The sequence below is a fragment of the Oncorhynchus masou genome, chromosome 5 (genome assembly GCF_036934945.1).
Source record: "Oncorhynchus masou masou isolate Uvic2021 chromosome 5, UVic_Omas_1.1, whole genome shotgun sequence".
NCBI lineage: Eukaryota > Metazoa > Chordata > Actinopteri > Salmoniformes > Salmonidae > Oncorhynchus > Oncorhynchus masou.
The window spans coordinates 36,516,135-36,536,867 of record NC_088216.1 but is presented as its reverse complement, the minus strand read 5'-3'; the positions used below and the strand labels follow the sequence as shown (position 1 = coordinate 36,536,867).

The 20,733-nt window shown below is 42.2% G+C and overlaps 1 protein-coding gene and 1 non-coding gene across 3 annotated transcripts in view; both read right to left on the bottom strand.

Annotated features, from left to right (window-relative positions):
- Positions 1-20,733, bottom strand: part of mtss1 (MTSS I-BAR domain containing 1) — a 115,169-nt gene that overhangs the window by 37,568 nt on the left and 56,868 nt on the right. For both annotated transcript variants that reach the window (XM_064965464.1, XM_064965465.1), the window contains 3 exons: positions 13,193-13,277; positions 11,490-11,581; positions 9,647-9,721 (listed from right to left, as the gene is read on the bottom strand). In XM_064965464.1, coding sequence (XP_064821536.1) covers positions 9,647-9,721; positions 11,490-11,581; positions 13,193-13,277 — 252 coding nt within the window. The remainder of the gene's footprint in view (positions 1-9,646; positions 9,722-11,489; positions 11,582-13,192; positions 13,278-20,733) is intronic.
- trnaa-ugc (transfer RNA alanine (anticodon UGC)) lies at positions 18,227-18,302 on the bottom strand. Its single transcript has one exon. It is a non-coding gene; the product is annotated as a tRNA-Ala (tRNA).

Sequence of the window (20,733 nt, the reverse complement as noted above, 5' to 3'; positions counted from 1 at the left end):
GGAAAAGTGGGGGATGAAAAGGGAAAAGTGGTGGAAATCAGTAGTGATTTCTGCCCGTAGCCACTGCTGTCACCGTGGACTATGGTCTTCCTCAAGAGCACCAGGAAAGCCCAATATACCCTGTGAGACAGGTGAGTAACTCGAGTAAAGATTGACCGATTATGATTTTTCAACGCCGATAGAGATTATTGGAGGACCAAAAAAAAGCTGATACCGATTAAAATCGGCCAATTTTTTTATTTTTTTATTTGTAATAATGACAATTACAACAATACTGAATGAACACTTATTTTAACTTAATATAATACATCAATAAAATCAATTTATCATCAAGTAAATAATGAAACATGTTCAATTTGTTTTAAATAATGCAAAAACAAAAGTGTTGGAGAAGAAAGTAAAAGTGCAATATGTGCTATGTGAGAAAGCTAACGTTTAAGTTCCTTGCTCAGAACATGAGAACATATGAAAGCTGGTGGTTCCTTTTAACACAAGTCTTCAATATTCCCAGTTAAGAAGTTTTAGGTTGAAGTTATTATAGGAATTATAGGCCTCTATACCATTTGTATTTCATTAACCTTTGACTATTGGATGTTCTTATAGGCACTTTAGTGTAACAGTATAGCTTCCGTCCCTCTCCTCGCTCCTCCCTGGGTTCGAACCAGGAACACAACGACAACAGCCACCCTCGAAGCAGCGTTACCCATGAGCAAGGGAAACTACTAGAAGGCTCAAGAGAGAGTGAAGTTTGAAACGCAATTAGCGCGTGCTAACTAGCTAGCCATTTCACTTCGGTTACACCAGCCTCATCTCGGGAGTTGATAGGCTTGAAGTCATAAACAGTGCAATGCTTGACGCACAACGAAGAGCTGCTGGCAAAACGCACAAAAGTGCTGTTTGAACGAATGTTTTACGCACCTCCTTCCGCCTACCACCGCTCAGTCAGATACTTGTATGCTTAGTCACATTATATGCAACGCATAGGACATGCTAGATGATATCTAGTAATATCATCAACCATGTTTAGTTAACTAGTGATTATGATTGATTGTTTTTATAAGATAAGTTTAATGCAAGCTAGAAACTTACCTTGGCTTACTGCATTCTCGTAACAGGCAGTCTCCTTGTGGAGTGCAACGAGAGAGAGGCAGGTCGTTATTGCGTTGGACAAGTTAACTGTACGGTTGCAAGATTGGATCCCCCGAGCTGACAAGGTGAAAATCTGTTGTTCTGCCCCTGAACAAGGCAGTTAACCCACTGTTCCTAGGCCGTCATTGAAAATAAGAATGTGTTCTTAACTGGCTTGCCTAGTTAAATAAAAGGTATTTAATTTTTTATATATATATATATATATATATATATATATATATATTATATATATATATATATATATATATATATATATATATATATATATATATATATATATATATATATATATATATATATAGAAAAATTAAATATGCTTGATATATGAATAATTTTTTACAATTATTATTATTATTATTTTTAAATCGGCGCCCAAAAATACTGATTGTTATGAAAACATGAAATCGGCCCTAATTAATCTGCCATTCCAATTGATTGGTCGACCTCTACTCAATAGATTCTATAAAACCTTTTGGCACACTTGTCTCAGGAGGAAAAAAGGTGACATTGTTGAACTGCATTTTGAATATCAGGGTTTATTCTCAGATGTGCCAACTCCACAAATGTACTAGAGCATGACACTGATGTTGTGGACTCTGCCCCAAATCAAACATGCTTATTGACTGAACCCTGAAAAGACCGAAGCTTTGCAGTGAGGTGGAGTTCATGCTTGAGCACCGCATTGCGCAACATGGCAGTCTGTGGAGTTCGCCCTGTATTTTAATACTTAAGGCAGATGGCTCTGTAGGGTTTTGTTCTGAATTTCGGAAACTCAGTGCCTCTACTAAGTTGGACTCCTACCCTTTCCTGAGGTCGACCATTGTGTGGACCCGTGTTTGCGCTGCTAAGTACATTAGCAAGTACAACCTGCTGAAGGGATATTGGCAGGTCCCTCTAACTGAGGACGCCAAAGAATTGTGTGCTTTTGTAATGCTTGATAGGAAAACAAACTATCTTTGTCTTCCATTCAGGTTACAAAATGCTAAGAACCTTTTGGTCTCTGCAATGGTGCGAGCTGCTCCGTATTTCTGTCGTCCATAGGTTTTGTACACCAATGCCAGCGATGTAGGAGCAGGGGCTGCGCTCCTACAGAAAGACAATAACAATTGAGCATCCTATGGGGTACTTTACAAAGCACGTTTTGTTTTGGGTCCTTCCAAGGGGATGAGAGTTACAGAAATGTATGTGATTTTACCTATGTTTTTCAAACTTCAGAATTTTAGGCAGCAAAAGAAAATATATATATTATGCACAGTAAATCAAATAAGGTGGCTTTTTTGTCTTGTATTTAATTGTTTACAGTTAGTAGACACCATGTTTATATTGGAGAACGCAAAGCAGTTGATAATGTTGTGAGATGGAATTTTTTTCTGTTTGATGTGAGCAAACTTGTCCAACAAAAATATAGGATATAGTTGTTGTCTTATGGGGAAGGTGTTACAGGCTCTGGTTTTCACATTTATATTTTGAGGTTGGAAGTTAGCACATGGGGCGCACCGATTGTCACCTCGTTATGTGTTACACCTGTGCTGGTTTGACATCTCATTAGTGGGAAGGGGTTTCACCTGTGCTGGCCCAGGTGATATTTAAGAGTGGCTGGCCTAGTGGCCGGCCTAGTGCCCCAGTTGCCTTGAGAGATGTGGAGGGTTAACAACTTTAGTTGGCTCTCTATTTGATTTCTAGACAAACAGTTTTATCTGATCTTCCCCATTTTAATTTTGTTTGCCTGTTCTTGGGCAAATAGTGTGGCTGCTCATGGTGGGCGTCTTAGGTATATTTCCGATTTCAAGTTTTCATAACAATCAGTAATCGGCATTTTTGGACACCGATCATGGCCGATTACATTGCACTCCTGGAGGGGACTGCGTGGCAGGCTGACTACCTGTTATGCGAGAGCACCAAGGAACCAAGGTAAGGTGCTAGCTAGCATTAAACGTATCTTATAAAAATCAATCAATCATACTCACTAGTTAAACTAGTAATATCATCAACCATGTGGAGTTATCTAGCGTGTCCTGCGTTGCATATAATCGATGCGGTGCATGTTAATTTATCATTGAACCACAGCCCACTTCGCCAAACGGGTGATTTAACAAGCGCATTAGCGAAAAAAACACTTGTTGCACCAATGTGTACCTAACCATAAACATCAACGCCTTTCTTAAAATCAATACACAAGTATATATATATTTTTTTAAACTGCATATTTCTGTTCTGTGCAAGCAGAGTCAGGGTATATGCAGCAGTTCGGGCCGCCTGGCTCGTTGCGAACTGTGAAGACGATTTCTTCCTAACAAAGACTGCCAACTTCGCCAAACGAGATGATTTGCGAAAAAAGCCGTTGCACGAATGTACCTAACCATAAACACCAATGCCTTTCTTAAAATCAATGCACAGAAGTATATATTTTTAAACCTGCATATTTAGTTAAAGGAAATTCATGTTAGCAGGCAATATTAAACTAGGGAAATTGTGTCACTTCTCTTGCGTCCATTGCACGCAGAGTCAGGGTATATACAATAGTTGGGCCGCCTGGCTCACTGCTAACTAATTTGCCAGAAGTTTACGTAATTATGACATAACATTGAAGGCTACGCAATGTAACAGCAATATTTAGACTTATGGATGCCACCCGTTAGATAAAATACAGAACGGTTCTGTATTTTACTGAAAGAATAAACATTTTGTTTTGGAAATTATAGTTTCTGGATTTGACCATTTAATGACCTAAGGCTCGTATTTCTGTGTGTTATTATGCTATAATTAAGTCTGATTTGATAGAGCGGTGGTAAGCAGCAGCAGGCTCGTAAGCATTCATTCAAACAGCACTTTCGTGCGTTTTGCCAGCAGCTCTTCGCAATGCTTCAAGCATTGCCCTGTTTATGACATCAAGCTTATTAACTCCCGAGATTAGGCTGGTGTAACCGATGTGAAATGGCTAGCTAGTTAGCGGGGTGCGCGCTAACAGCGTTTCTAACGTCACTCGTTCTGAGACTTGGAGTAGTTGTTCCCCTTGCTCTGCAAGGGCGGTGGCTTTTGTGGAGCGATGGGTAACTATGCTTCGAGGGTGGCTGTTGTCAATGTGTTCCTGGTTCGAGCCCAGGTAGGGGTGAGGAGAGGGACGGAGGCTATACTGTTACACTGGCAATACTAAAGTGCCTATAAGAACATCCAATAGTCAAAGGTATATGAAATGCAAATGGTAGAGAGAGAAATAGTCCTATAATACCTATAATAACCTCAACCTAAAACTTCTTACCTGGGAATATTGAAGACTCACGTTAAAAGAAACCACCAGCTTTCATATGTTCTCATGTTCTGAGCAAGGAACTTAAACATTAGCTTTTTTACATGGCACATATTGCACTTTTACTTTCTTTTCACTTAGTTTTTGCATTATTTAAAACAAATTGTACACGCTTCATTTGAGGCTAAATTGATTTGATTAATGTATATTAAGTTCAAATAAGTGTTCATTCAGTATTGTTGTAATTGTCATTATTACAATTTAAAAAGAAAAACGTTTTTATTTATCAGCCGATTAAATCGGTATTGGCTTTTTTTTTGGTCCTCCAATAATCGGTATCGGCGTTGAAAAATCATAATCGGTCGACCTCTAGTCTTAGGTACCAGTTGTTGCTAGTCAACTTTCAGCGTACACCCCCATGAGTGTTTTTCAGAACCCCTCCTAACACCCCACCTGGTGCATTTTTGTTGTGGTCGGATTTTTGTTGTTTGAGCGACATTATTAGTTTTTCTCGCTGGGGAACAAAACGGATTGGTTAGGGGTATTTCATATCTAGAGCGGTTATATGCTCCAGGTGGGATCAGTTCAGCGTTAGTGGTGCTGGGCAGCATGGTGGCTAAGACAAGAGATATCCCAGGAATCTGTACTTCCCTCCTCTGATTGCTGCTCTACAGGGAGGCCCGAGGACAGCTTCCCACAGTGGCTCAGAAGGGTGAGTTAGCACTGAGGACACTGCACCACCCTCTCTGGTAACAAACAGGGCGCACTTGATGTGAAACACACCTAGACACGCACGCCAATCTCAAATAAGAGGACACTCCCCAGCATCGAACATTCCCACGAGGCATGATGTTACAGCCACATTCACTTTAGTATAAAGCTACAGATTAGTTTAATTACCGCCATACAAGACCTCCCATATTAACTGCACCGAAACAGAAACTGTTTGAGTTCTCGGTGCAGTTACACCACAGTTCTACTTCACTTTCACAGGTAGTTAACTTGTTTCAAAGTTCTAGTGCATCACATGTTTTTCTCAGAGTTTACTCAATTCAATTAATATTTCTCTGATTGATTAGGAACTAGGGTAGCATACGTTCCATGTTTCCTAGGGATAAGAGGGTTTTGTCAGACTCCCAACTCACTAATACTCCCCATCTGACCTCCCTGACCTAGTCTTTGGACCCAAGAGGTCAAAAGTAATCTCTAAGACGCAGAGATACAGCTGCCCACATTCCTTCAGCGGTTCATTTCGCTAACAAAGCCTGACTCTACTCCACCTGTGCCTTTAACTAACATTCATGCACTACATGCATTGGACATTTGTCGGCCATTCAAGTCTCAGGGTGTGGCATGTGCATTAGAAACTTAAAAAGGGCATTGTTCAATTTATTAAACCGGGTCACTCGGTGATATGGAAAAAAAATCCATAGTGATAACCTAAACAATCACAATAACGATATATCAAAGATGACCATGTAAATTTAGCATGTGATATGATTATGACATGGCTATGGAAAACATCCTACTGAACATGACCAAGAAAAGCAGCGTGCTCCTGTTCTGCTAAACAGCATTCGGTCTTGTGCATTTAGGTAGAAAATCGTGTAAATATCATGGAATGCTAACCTCTGACAATATATATATTGCGATAACAACAACAAAATGTTATCACCCAAGACAGAGTTCACCTTTTAACCATGACCTGATTGCAATCACCTCTCCCAGATGAATCCCATGGCAGAGGTCCTTGTTAACCCGTGGTTTCAAACTCACGGCCTGCGGGCCAAGTGCGGCCCTCAAGCCAATTCAATGTGGCCTGTGGTTGGCCCCTGTTATAAACCAAGGCCTCGGCTAAGGAGGTGGGGTTGGTTAAGGGAGAGGGGGTCGAAGGGCACCCTAACCAAGATGATGTACACCTTCCCCCCGGGACTTTTCAGCCACATGGCCCATTTCCACAAGAGGAACGACTGACTGAATTCGAGTCAGGGCTGCACATTACTGGATTTTATTGCACTTCCCTTTTTGAACTTCAAAAAGGACATTAGCTAACTAGTCAGTGTCTCTAAGCATTTACATGAGATAGGGACTCATCCTAGAAAGACAAATACATCCTTGAACTACGAAGTGGCCTTCCTAAATGTACACTTACCTTTATTTATTTCGCTCTGAGCTGCATTGAGCCAAGTTAAGTTACAATGAGTCTTGGCTGTTGCTGCTACTACACTATTCTGGTGGGATTATTTGCAGAACCTCGCCCGGCGGTTTGCCTCTTTTTCCAGATACGCTCTCTGTTTCAACATTGTCCAATGGGTCCTTTGTAGGGCAAGGCAGGGAGGGAGGGCAATGCGCTGCCAAAAATAATCATGGGACCAACAGACTGACCATACTACAGACAGGACAACAAACGTAAGAAACAGTGGAAATGAGCAGGGAAGTCAAAGTATTCATTCAGTTCAGGCGTGGTGGTGATCATATCGGCCTGTCTTGTGTTACAAGCAACTTTGGACTGCGGAAGAGTTAGAATCCAGCATTAAGGGTTTGTGGGTTCAGGGTTCTTCATTTTAATAGGTGGAGGTGTGGCATACCAAGAAAGCAGGGGCCTCGTCTTGACTTTACACGTGCTGGATTGGTGTAACGGATAATGACAATATCCTACTGACACCACTATCCGTCAGCCCCCCACCCCACCCTCGACCAGGTGTGTTGCTGCCTGATACCTTCCAACTGCACATTACCACACAATGGGGTTACACTACCCAACAATGAAGACTCAGCACTCTTAAATCAGCAATGTTGAAAAACTCCATCAAATGTATGTATCGTCATATCAAAACCAGACAGTCACCACATTTAAGGTCTAGGCTACATCATGGGAAATGTACCACTAAAAAAATTCTTTAGGGCATCACACGCTGTGCTCAAGCTTTCCCTGCCCCGATGTTTACAGTGTTACAAGGGACAAAACTGAACTATTGAGATGAGATCCCATGTCAACCCTGTTGACAAAAACAATTCCTCTAACCCAGGCAGCTATCCACAAATGTTTCTGATTGAGTGGTACCAACTCTCAACAGGGGGTGTTTCCGACACTTGTGTGCGGAGGCGCCTCCCTTAGACTCTGTCTAAGGCCGTGTTTATGGGGAACAATCAGGTCACAGCAACAGGCCTGTACAGTACGAGCCTACTACTGCCCTACATTTAGCATAGCTGAGAGGGAAATGGCATAGCTTCAGCTCAAAACCCTCATGCTTCTGCTCATCTCCCTGCCATCAAAATGCGCAGTGATACCATTAGCATACTAATCTCTTTTCTCTCAGCTCAGTTTAACAATTCAACATCTTCTGCGCCTCACATACTGCTGGGCTCCCTCTCATCATCCGGATTGGCAGATCAAATCCCTCTCCAGAAAGAGAGCTGCTATCTGACGGGCTCTTCACATAGCGAGTGCTAGAAATTGCTAGTGTAGTCAAGTATCTACAAGTCTTAAATTGGGTAAAAGGAGCAGGAATGGCAACGTTTGCAGGTCATGTTCACCTGTGGAATGGCAACCTCAGACCATCAGAGGACAATTATATTAGTTAATCTTAGAACGCAAACCTCGTCTTTGCCTTTCGGTGACGGAAATATTGTGTTTGCCTTTAGGTGCCTTGGACTAGTTCAAACGGTAAGCCTTATTGCGCCTTTAGAAAGACTGCAGTCGAAGGAATAAAAGCCTCCCTGCCCACTTCATGTAGTTTGAATGTTCTATCCAGTAATGTCGGTTTATGGTTGCTTGGCTACCCATACTCCTTGCTCCGGCCAAACGCTATGCCATGTCCACGGACGTTTGTTTCTTTTCCAGAATGAGTCTGGATCGGAGTACCTCTGACTATTGAGGATAGACCATCTGATTGGTCCCAGAAACCGATAGTCTGGGACAGAGACAGAACACACGTGGGTAAAGCAGTGTTTTGAAAATTCGTCATTGACTTTGATACTCTGACTGGGTAGGGATGATCCAATCACTGCTGACATTGTTTTGTACAACACCCCTCATTTTGATGTCACCACAAACAACTTCAATTATGGCAGTCTCAGATTGAAGCATGTAGCGAACGATAGACCAGCGGAAGAATTCAGTTTGAATTGTCAGGCAAGGTTTATGGATCTCAAACAAAGAGCCTGTGAAGCCTTGAGGAGATGGTAATATATTATAATAATGCATGCCATTTAGCTGACACTTATCTAAAGTGACTGAGTCATGCATACATACATTTTTCGTATGGGTGACCCCAGCGGGAATCAAACCCACTACCCTGGTGTTGCAAGCACCATGCTCTACCAACTGAGCGACTGAGGACCACACTCTGTTACTGAGGACCAGATGGTGAGTGGTGAATAAGCTATAGAGAGGGCGTTCTGTCAGATAAGAGAGCAGTCCGCGCAGTCAAGCGCTGAGAAGTGTTTCCAGTCTACAGTTGACCTCAACGCAGCCATAACAGGGCGAACTGTGTCACAAATGAACTGGAGGCGTGTCTGCACTGAAGCTCTGAAGTGGGTTGACGCCACATAATAATGACAGACCTTTCATCGTGATTGAATGTGCAAAGTCACAAAGACACATGTTCGTCATCCCTCTCCCACTTTCGGTACCCATATTTTCATATGATAGTTCTGCTGTTGCGATACCAAGAACTTGAGGAATAAACACTTAAATTCTCAGAAGACTGAAGCTCATAGTTCAGAGCCATAGGTCCGCGATAGTCAAGACATCATTACCAGCCTAGCATTTAAATGTCATAATGGGCATGTGTATTATCGCGTTTAATCTTTAGGCTAAATAATGATGTAAGTCTGTTGTTATTGTCATATAATTTCACATTGGGAATAATGTCTACACCTTTACATCCTCGTAGGGAGACTAAGAAAAAAGTCCTGAGCTAGAGCTAAATCCAACCTGGCTGAAACAATACCATTTATGGAAGAGGAAAATGGTAGGTGTGGTGAGATGGTTTGGCGAAGGAGGGGCCCCGTAACAACCGCAGGCATGGAGAAACCACATCATTGTCTCCTTTCACAATACCAGCTGTGGTGAAGTAACCTGACCCTCTGTAATAAATGTTGCGCTGCTCGTTGCTATGCATCACACTCTCCATTCAGGTGTAGTCCAAGCCTTCCCCCAAACCTACACACTGGCCTAGATAAGAAAATGCCCTTGGCAGAGTGTCACATCACACAGAACTTCGTTAAAAAAACAGATGCCCTTACCTTTCTTAACTTTCTTCTGTAGCTTGATTGTGTCTGAGGATTTTTTCTTGATGTCTGCTCGGGCCTTCTTGTATTCTGCATTGGGTTGACATGAGAAGATGAGTCAAGTGCCAGTTAAATAATTTAGACATCTCAGAATGTAAACTACATGACTAAAAGTATGCGGACAGTTGCTCCTCGAACATCTCATTCCAAAATGCTGGGCCTAAAAATGGAGTTGGTCTCTCCTTTGCGATTATAACAACATCCACTCTTCTGGGATTCCACTAGATGCTGGAACATTGCTGCAGGGACCTGCTTTCATTCAGCCACACGATATCATAACCGCCATCGATAAAAGACAGTACTGTGTAACCGTCTTCATCAACCTGGCCAAGGCTTTCGACTGTCAATCAGCAGACTCAGTAGCCTCGGTTTTTCTAATGACTGCCTTGCCTGTTTCAACTACTTTGCAGACAGAGTTCAGTGTGTCAAATCGGAGGGAATGTTTTCCGGTCCTCTGGCAGTCTATGGGGATAAGATAGGGTTCAATTCTCGGTCCGACTCTTTTCTCTGTATATATCAATGATGTTTCTATTGCTCCGGTCGATTCCCTGATACACCTCTACGCAGACGATATCATTCTGTATACTTCAGGCCCTTCCTTGGACACTGTACTATCTAACCTCCAAAAGAGCTTCAATGCCATACAACACTCCTTCCGTGGCCTCCAACTGCTCTTAAACGCTAGTAAAACCAAATGCATGCCTTTCAACCGTTCGCTGTCTTCACCCGCACGCCCGACTAGCATCACCACCCTGGATGGTTCCGACCTAGAATATGTGGACATCTATAAGTACCTAGGTGTCTGGCTTGACTGTAAACTCTCCTTCCAGACTCATATCAAACATCTCCAATCCAAAAATCTAGAATCGTCTTTCTATTTCGCAACAAAGCCTCCTTCACTCACGCCGCCAAACTTACCCTAGTAAAACTGACTATCCTACCGATCCTAGACTTCGGCGATGTCATTTACAAAATAGCTTCCAATACTCTACTCAGCAAACTAGATGCAGTTTATCACAGTGCCATCCGTTTTGTTACTAAAGCACCTTATACCACCCACCACTGCGACCTGTATGCTCTAGTCGGCTGGCCCTCGCTACATATTCGTCGCCAGACCCACTGGCTCCAAGTCATCTACAAGTCTATGCTAGGTAAAGCTCCACCTTATCTCAGTTCACTGGTCACGATGGCAACACCCACCCGTAGCACGCGCTCCAGCAGGTGTATCTCACTGATCATCCCTAAAGCCAACACCTCATTTGGTCGCCTCATTTGGTCGACTGAAACGAATTGCAAAAATCGCCGAAGTTGGGAACTTTTATTTCCCTCACCAACTTTAAATATCTGCTATCTGAGCAACTAACCGATCGCTGCAGCTGTACATAGTCCATCTGTAAATAGCCCACCCATTTTACCTACCTCATCCCCATATTGTTTTTATTTATTTACTTTTCTGCTCTTTTGCACACCAGTATCTCTACTTGCACATGATCATCTGATCATTTATCACTCCAGTGTTAATCTGCAAAATTGTAATTATTCGCTCCTATGGCCTATTTATTGCCTACCTCCTCATGTCTTTTGCACACAATGTATATAGACTTTTTTTTCCTACTGTGTTATTGACTTGTTTATTGTTTACTCCATGTGTAACTCTGTTGTTGTCTGTTCACACTGCTATGCTTTGTCCTTGGCCAGGTCGCAGTTGTAAATGAGAACTTGCTCTCAACTAGCCTACCTGGTTAAATAAAGGTGAAAAAAAGAAAAATAAAGTGCGTGTGTATGTACCGTCTCCTACCTTTGGCATGGTCCTTGTCCAACTGACTGGCCACCTTCTTCCACTCCTCGATCTTCAGCTCCAGGGGATTGATCAGGGTATCTGTTAGTGCCCTGCAGTGGTACCAAATAAACCAGCTGTTAAATTACAATCACACATCCAGTGGTTCACCTGGAGGTTTCACCAGAATGGTTGATAAGATTCAACTTCACCAAATTCAGAATTATCAATGGAAACAAATAGGGGAGGATTTTGTTTTAGGGCTATGACTGATCCATGTAGCTAATTAATTGTAATTGGTAGGCGGTCCTACAATAGATAAATCAAGTCATCAAATCTACACACTATAGCTTGGGAAGCAAAGCAATTAAACTGAGCATACTCTCAGGTATGCTGTGAACTCCTCTCGTCACATATCCGGCATAGCCAGAGCTGTTCAGCCGTGACAGGTTAGCACACAATGAGTGTCTATGAATTGATGACATGAGATAGCACTTTGAACCAATTTCACCTAACCTCGCCCCACACACACGGTGTCTGGGGGGAAAACTAGACCAAAGTGATAAAGTTAAGAGATCTTATTAATGAAGCTGATAGGTTTAGCGGGTGTCTGTTAGACAAAGTAGAGGGAAGGTGAACTAATGGCCTATTCAGAGTTGAGCCCTTCTCTGGGATAGGCCTATGTACAGTAGGGTCAGTGGGATCTTGGTGTCGGTCAGTGTTAATTCCAACTGAAGCTGGGCAGTCAATGACTTGACATTGCATAATGCACTTGAAGAAAGACACTCCAGCAATGTCAGAGGCCAAGAGTGATGGAAATAATGGAGGGAGAAATAAGAAATGCGACTACTGGGATTTCCACTGAAGAGAGGTAAAGTACAGCCTGGGCTATATCCTTTTCCCACTATCATGTCGACCCGAACAGTACTGGCTCTGATATTTTTTCTTTTCACATGGTTCTAGCAACTATGGTTAATGTGTAACCAGGACAGTGAAGTACAGCTTGGCCCGGCTTGGTTTAGTAGTGCGCAAATGGTACCAGAGAGCAACAATCCAATCTCCTACCCATCCATCCACAACCGGAGTCCCATTACAGCCGTGTCCTAGGCTTAGAGAGCACTGGCTGTAGTACAACCGGTCCACAGTGCTGTTTTACAGCTGGACAAAATGCTAATTTGTCTGTCTCATTAGCACACAGAGCAACAGAGAAGACCCTAAGCAGGGCCCAATTGGATTTGATGGGGCTGAAGTAGGCAGGAATTATGTTCAGGGTTGGATAGCAGCGTGAGGCGAGCCAGCCGTCATCCACTTGCCAAGTCAGCCAGGGTCATCATCCGAGGAGGTGAGAGCTCTCTGTGGTTTTTGGAGGAATGTCCGATACTGACTGAGTTCAGCACAAAGGAAAACACATACAGCTGGAAATATTGAACACTAAGGCCATGCCAGAAACCAATCACTTGGATGAAAATGCAGGTCTGAGTCGATATCGCTCACTTTTCAGTGTGTGACAGAAATACATTGAGTATCAGAACAGCAACCATCTGATATATTAATGTCAAGGAATGCTTCATGTCACGTTTTCAAATAGTCTGAAATGTTAAAGACGGACGGCAGTAATAATATGCCCTAACCAAAAAAAAAAAGGAAACAATGGGGGTTTTGCCTTTTAAAGACTAATACTACATTGTCTTCCAGAAACCATGATTTATAGTTCTATCACTTACGTGGTGAAGAGCTTCAGTTTTGACTCGATGCTTCTGTGCCTCATGCACATTCTCGTCAAGGCCGAGCCAATCTCTTTTGTCGCCCCTGGAAAACAATGGAACAAAACAGAAACCTGTCAATTTCCAAACCTTGACAACAATGCCATATTACAAGCCTGATGAAGCCAAAAAAGTTTGACGTCCTCCAGCTTTCCCCCCCTTTCCTGGTAAAGTAATATTGCAAGTATAAATACAGTAATGTACATAGACAGAAGTGTAAAAAAAATCTGAGTAAGTGTTTTTTAGACAATATTGTTCTAGAGAATTGTGCAGTACGTCCAACCAGCATCACAACTTCTCAAGCGCAGGACCTCCACATCCGGCTTTACCTGCGGGATCGTCTGAGACCAGCCATCAGGACAGCTGATGAAGCTGAAGAGTATGTGTTTGTAATAAAGTCCTTTTGTGGGGGAAAAACTCAGATACGCTGGGCCTGGCTCCCAAGCAGGTGGGTGGAGTCCCTGCCCAGTATATTTTAATGGGGTTGTTTTCGTTCATTCAGAAAGATTTGCACAAACTGCCAGTGAGTTCGTTGCACCACGTCGATAGGGATTCCACAGCAGGTCTGTCACACAGCAGACTTACTTATTGCTGTATTGAATTCAGATTTGACAGCAGACCAGCGCAGCTAACTCTTCCACCCCGACCCCTTCCCGAAGGCTTGAGGTTGGTATGAAGCCTCCGACTGGTTTTGAACACACTCCTGCTGTTGCCATGGGCTCCAGCGTCCGCCGGGGGGGGTGATGACCTTGTCGAGACACCAACATCTGCTTTTGATTGCACTCATTTATCCACTTAATATTCCCAGCCCAATCCCAGGCAGGCCCAGTGAGGCCGTGATGTCTACACTGTACAAATCCAGTCAGCCAGACATATGGGGGGGAAGACAGAGAGCCCAGACAGATGGAGGCCTTTCCATTCTACAACATTAACACCACTGACTATTCCACAAATGGCACCCTATTCACTACACTGTAGGGAAAGGGGTGCCATTTGGGATGCACATAGTGACTCACTGCCCTCTGGGACAGAAAATGATATCTCTTTAAACCACTGCAGAGATATAAATTGTCACATTGCACATTTTTCAGACGTCATATGTTTTCCCAAGTTCATTAGGATGTGTCCAGTTGTATGATGGAAGCAAGCAACACTTGGTCCTGTTGCCTGTTTACATCACAGCAGGAACAGCAAAAGCAGCATCAGGTCTCCATCTGGACTACTCATTAGGAGGTTAAAGACCTCAGATATTAGCTCTATCAACCATATGAGCTTATTAGGACAACCACAGTACTCTGGTTACGGCTTGCCAAAACTACAACAGAAAAAAAAAGGCATTACTGAGTGCGGGAGTTTCACTACTATTGCTTGTGTCATATCAAGCTTAACAGACTTTCTGGACATTATCGACTAACATTTCCATTGAAGAAAACAGACAAATGAAACCTGCAACTAACGTTGGTCCTGCTAACCCAACTGTTGCAGGCTAGATAAGTCTGGAAGCCAGCCAGGATGTGAAAACCTCCCTAGTCGATTTCACCCTCGATTAGAAGCAAGGACAATTGGTGCCACCGATGGGGCGACTGACGTACTTGAAAATGCATTGGGTAATATGGCATATCAAACATGTCAACAACGCAGCACTGGATACATTTCTGCTATGGCTGCATGAGGCTGTTCTGAGTGCTCTGGATCAGGTATTCATCAATGATCTCTGCAATTTACTCCGTTCATCTTTCCCTCGATCCTAGTCTCCCAGTCCCTGAAAAACTTCCCCACAGCATGAAGCTGCCACCACGCTTCACCGTAGGGATGATATTGGCCAGGTAATGAGCGGTGACTGGTTTCTTCCAGACATGCCGCTTGGCATCACGGCCAAAGAGTTCAATCATAGTTTCATCAGAACAGAGAAACGTGTTTCTCATGATCTGAGTGACCTTTGTGTGCCTTTTGCTCTGACATGCACGGTCAACTGTGGGACCTTATATAGACAGGTGTGTGCCTTTCCAAATCATGTCAAATCAATTGAATTTACCACAGATGGACTCCAATCAAGTTGAAGAAACATCAAGGATGATCAATGGAAACAGGATGCACCAGAGTTAAATTTAATCTCATTAGCAAAGGGTCTGAATACTTATGTAAATAAGGTTAAATAATATGTCAAAAAAAACTGTTTTGCCTTGTCATTATGGGGTATTGTGTGTAGATTGAAGAGAAAATGTAATTTAATTAATTTTAGAATAAGGTTGTAACGTAACAAAATGTGAAAAAGTGAAGGTGTCTGAATACAATCCGAATGCACACTATAGGGCGAGAGAGAAGCTGAGTCACTCCCATCACACAGGGCTCAGTGTGGATTCTCCAGCCCAGCCCTAAACTGCAAAGCCATCGTCCTGCCGGCCCAGAGCCTCAATAATAAATAGGCCATTGTAGCATTCTGTCACTGAATACAGAGCACTTCGTATGAGATGGCCCAGTTTGCTGTGCTGAAAGGGAAGATAATACTCCTTTCAGTGATCGAGGAAAACAAGATATCCTTCACTTTTTCACACACGCACTACTGAGCCTCATTTTGACTTGTTTTAAGGACATTACATCAAAGTTGGATCAGCCTGTAGTGTGGTTTTCCACTTTAATTTTGAGTGTGACTCCAAATCCAGACCTCCATGGGTTGATAAATTTGATTTCCATTGATAATTTGTGTGATTGTTGTCCGCACATTCAACTATGTAAAGAAAAAAGTATTGAATAAAAATATTTCATTCATTCAGATCTAGGATGTGTTATTTTAGTGTTCCCTTTATTTTTTTGAGCAGTGTATTTTCATATAGGCCTACTGGAGCTCTGATTGTTCATGCCGCACTGATCTGTGTAGAGTACAGAATGACTAGTGCGTGTCAATGCAATAGAATCCTACTCCGATGCGTTCTGCATACAACCAAATCTTTTAGTTTGTTTTCTTAGGTTGTATTGAAAGTGGCTAATATTGCCTGTTACAATTGCCACAGGAACGCGAGACATTGATAGTGTTAACAGGGAAACTCTAGAACAGTGGTCACCAGTTTTAGCCTATCTTCATACTTACCGGTCTTTGATAAAGCCTTGCATTCCTATTATTTTAGTCCTTGCGCCTGGAAGGCAAAGCATTCCCATTTTGAACTATTTCATGAGTCTGAAGGTAAAACTCCACCTACCCGGCAGGCCAAGAGAGAAAACCAAGTGCACTTATAAGCCTACTGCTGGCCAATCAGATGGCTCAGATAACCGTGTCTGCACAGTTGAGCCATAGACTGTTAAATGAAGCCACAACCGCACAGGAAAAACCATGACTAGAGACGATCACCGCAAAGAGCTGCTGTTGTTTTGAGTAAGTTCATGCAAAAGTTGTCAACACTTTGTTCAAACCCTTTATAAGCCATGAAATGCTCCCTACTGACGCTCACGCTACAACCTGCACTGCAAAGTGTTTCGATAAGCTTCTGTTATTAGCAGCTTCTGTTTTCTTAACCTCTTACACTTATGGTGGCGCTATTTCATTTTTGGAAGAAAAACGTTCCCGTTTTAAACAAGATATTTGGTCTCAAAAAGATGCTCGACTATGCATATAATTGCTACTGTTCGAAAGAAAACACTGACGTGTCCAGAAATACAAATATCTTCTCTGTGCGTGCCCTAGAACGTGAGCTTCAGGCAAAACCAAGATGACTTGGCATCCAGGAAATGACAAGGATTTTTGAGGCTCTGTCTTTCATGATCTCCTTATATGGCTGTGAACGCAAGAGGAATGAGTCTGCCCTTTCTGTCGTTTCCCCAAGGTGTCTGCAGCATTGTGACGTATTTGTAGGCAGATCGTTGGAAGATTGACCATAAGAGACCACATTTACCACGTGTCCGCCCGGTGTCCTGCGCCGAAATTGGTGCGCAAAAGTCACCTGCCAGTATTTTTCCATGGGGCAGAGAGAGAAGCAAGCTTCCAAGAACTGCATGTCAATGAAGAGATATGTGAAAAAACACCTTGAGGATTGATTCCAAACAACGTTTGCCATGTTTCGGTCGATATTATGTAGTTAATCCGGAAAAAGTTTCACGTTGTAGGTGACTGCATTTTCGGTTCGTTTCGGTAGCCAGGCGCAATGTAGAAAACGGAACGATTTCTCCTACACATAGACGCTTTCAGGAAACACTGCGCATTTGATATGTGGCTGGGAGTCTCCTCATTGAAAACATCAGAAGCTCTTCAAAGGTAAATGATTTTATTTATTTGGTTATCTGGCTTTTGTGAAAATGTTGCGTGCTACATGCTACACTAGCTTTGCATACTCTTACACAAATTAGTCAATTTCTATGGTTCAAAAGCATATTTTGAAAATCTGAGATGACAGTGTTGTTAAGAAAAGGCTAAGCTTGAGAGCAAACGCATTATTTTAATTTTATTTGCGATTTTCAGAAATCGTTAACGTTGCGTTATGCTAATGAGCCTGAGGCTTAGTCACAATCCCGGATCCGGGATGGGGAGTTTCAAGAGGTTGAATTGAGGAATATTTCACTTTCTCTGGTCATAGGGAGTAACACTAATTGGTGCATTAGGCGGAAATAATGCATTGCGACTTAAGTTTCACCATCAGCTGGAAGACTGTCCCGTTTTCTCAGATAATATATATAATCAATATAATTGTATATGTGGGGTATAGAGATGAGGTAATTTCAATATAATGTTAACACTATTTTTGCACAGAGTCCATGCAACTTTAAGCAATTTTTTTTACTCTTGAACTTATTTAGGCTTGCCATAACAAAGGGGTTGAATACTTACTTATTCAAAACGTTACAGCGTTTCATTTTTTATTAATTTGTAAAATAAAACAATAACACCGACATACATACATACATACATACATACATACATACATATACATATATATCCCATTTAGCAGACGCTTTTGTCCAAAGCGACTTACAAGTCGGCTGGGGCCACTACTTTTTGCATATGGGTGGCCCCAGTGGGAATCGAACCCACGACGCTTGGCGTTGCAAGCGCCATGCTCTACCGACTGAGCCACACAGGACCCGACATTATGGGGTATTGTGTGTAGTGAAACTCAATTTAATACAATTTCAATTCAGTCTGTAACAACACTTGGTTAAGGTCAAGGGGTGTGAACTTTGAAGGCACTATGTATATAAAAAAATCTATTATTCAAATGTTGGCCTCCAATCCATTTCTGATTGGCGTAATTGTTTGATATTGTGATGCGTGATCTTTTCTTTCTTTCTTTTTCTTTTTTTTAAAGATTTGCATTTTGAAAAAAACTGGTTAAGATTAATAAATATGCCTACAATAATAATAAAACAAATGATTAGAAATACAAAAAAAATAGTAACAAAATTGCATACTACCTGAAAAGCGAATTGCACAGTAGCAACGTTCTTATCTTTGTCCACTACAATATTAAACATGGTCCCTATAGACTACCACAGTATGAATCATAAAACCTAGCAGTCAAACAGTGAAATGGTTCCAATCGCAAGTGAGGGGGAAGAAGATACCCTCAATGGCCCAACAGGGGTCAGCAGCACTGTGGACGTTGAAGAAGTGTCTGAGGGGCAAGAAGAACAGAAGAGCAAGGCCGCTATTGGACAAACAGTCAGAATGCCTGAGTGCGATTAACCTTTCTTCACGTCCCATCACCACATCATGCGAGTTGGCCTTGAGTAAGGGTTTATCTTTCGTCCCTACTGCATCATGTAATGACTTTGACACCACAAGAGTTTCAAAAATGTTTTCGTACATTCAGATTTAGGGAGTTAATTTGTCCCATAAATGATAAGACTCCAAATGTGGATGTGTCAACTATGAGTAAGAAGTGTGTTCAGACTATGGGTGACAATAGAGAATGACATTGCCCATCGAATGAAAACCCCTTCGAGCTAAATCCACTTTTTGTCCACACAGACACAGAAATACCTCCCTAGAAACATATTACAGATTAGTGGAAAAGGATGTCTCAGATTTTGAATAAGAAACAATAAATCTCCCTAAACAGAGGCAAGCATTGGACATAAAAAAAAAATATCCACTTTATAATACTGACAAGGGCGGAGCTGTGGTGTTGTTAAACCGTGATGACTATATGAATGAGATCTGGGGGACAATTGTGAATGAGATCCTGGGACCACTTTCTATCAGAAATTGTCACGTGACCCTACACCACTGTGCAAAGATGAGATTTGCTGCAAGCTGAAGTCTCTTACGGAAAGTGGAGACATGATGCAAAGAAAATGAGTTCATGAAAGTGGACAATCCAATCAGGAGAGCCATTCATGCCTTACCAAAAATCCACAAACGACTGGATAAGCCACCAGGGAGACCGATTGTGGCCTTCATTGGCTCCATTGACTGAAAATATTTCTGCTTTTGTAGATTTTTTTGTAAAACACAGTCTGGTGTCACTCCTTGCATATATACACGTGATGCTTTGGAAATGAACACCCTCAAGACAATGCACAATACCAAATGGGGAGATGCTCATGGCTTGCTTTGATGTTGAATCACGATAGTAATATCCCCCACCAGGGAGGCCTAGAAGCCATGGCACACTACCTCAGTCAACGACCCACTGGCACACTCCCTAGCACTAACTGTATTGTTGAACTTGCTGAGATGGTTAATTTTTCAAAATGACATGTTCATTCAACGCAGGGAACTGCTATGGGTAGTAAAATGGCACCGAATTATGCCAATCTATGTAAAAAAAAAAAAGAATGATTGGCAGCCCTAATAATCCATTCTTGCGCCATATTAGACTCTGGAAATGCTTGATTGAAGACGTATTTGTTCTATTCCAGGGCACAGCAGAGGAACTTCATCTATTCCACTCCAATACAAGCAGTGAACATTTGAAATTCACCCTCACATTTGATGCGCATGAAATAACGTAACATTTTAATTCAGAGGGATGTTTTTTTTTTGGTACTGATCTATACATGAAGCAGACGTACAGGAATTCCCTGTTACGCGATGACACCTTCCACCCTACACCAATAAAAAAATAATAAAAGAACCTAAAGAACCTTAGTCAATAGTCACATAGGGGGGATTTGTAGTACAGAGTGGCTGTGTCAAACAAACCAACCACCTGGATGAGCGTTTCAGACAGCGGGGTAATCCAGAGTAATGGCTGCATGACAAGGGAATGTTATAAAAATATGACCCAGGATGACAGCCTCACGCCCAAACCTCTCCACCCTCCTGACCAATGCATTCAATGATTCCTTCAGTATTCCCCACTAGGTAAACAGACCACATCCTAAAAAATAAATCAAAAACTGGTACATTTTTAAAGGTATAATTTTTGTAAATTATATCATAAATAGGACTGGTGGAGTTGTCACACATGCAGCTCACAGACATATGGAAATGTCTGCTCTACCCACAATTACAACCAACTAATTACCACAAAAAAGGAAGAGGCAGTAGAACGGGGAAAAGGGTAAGGAAC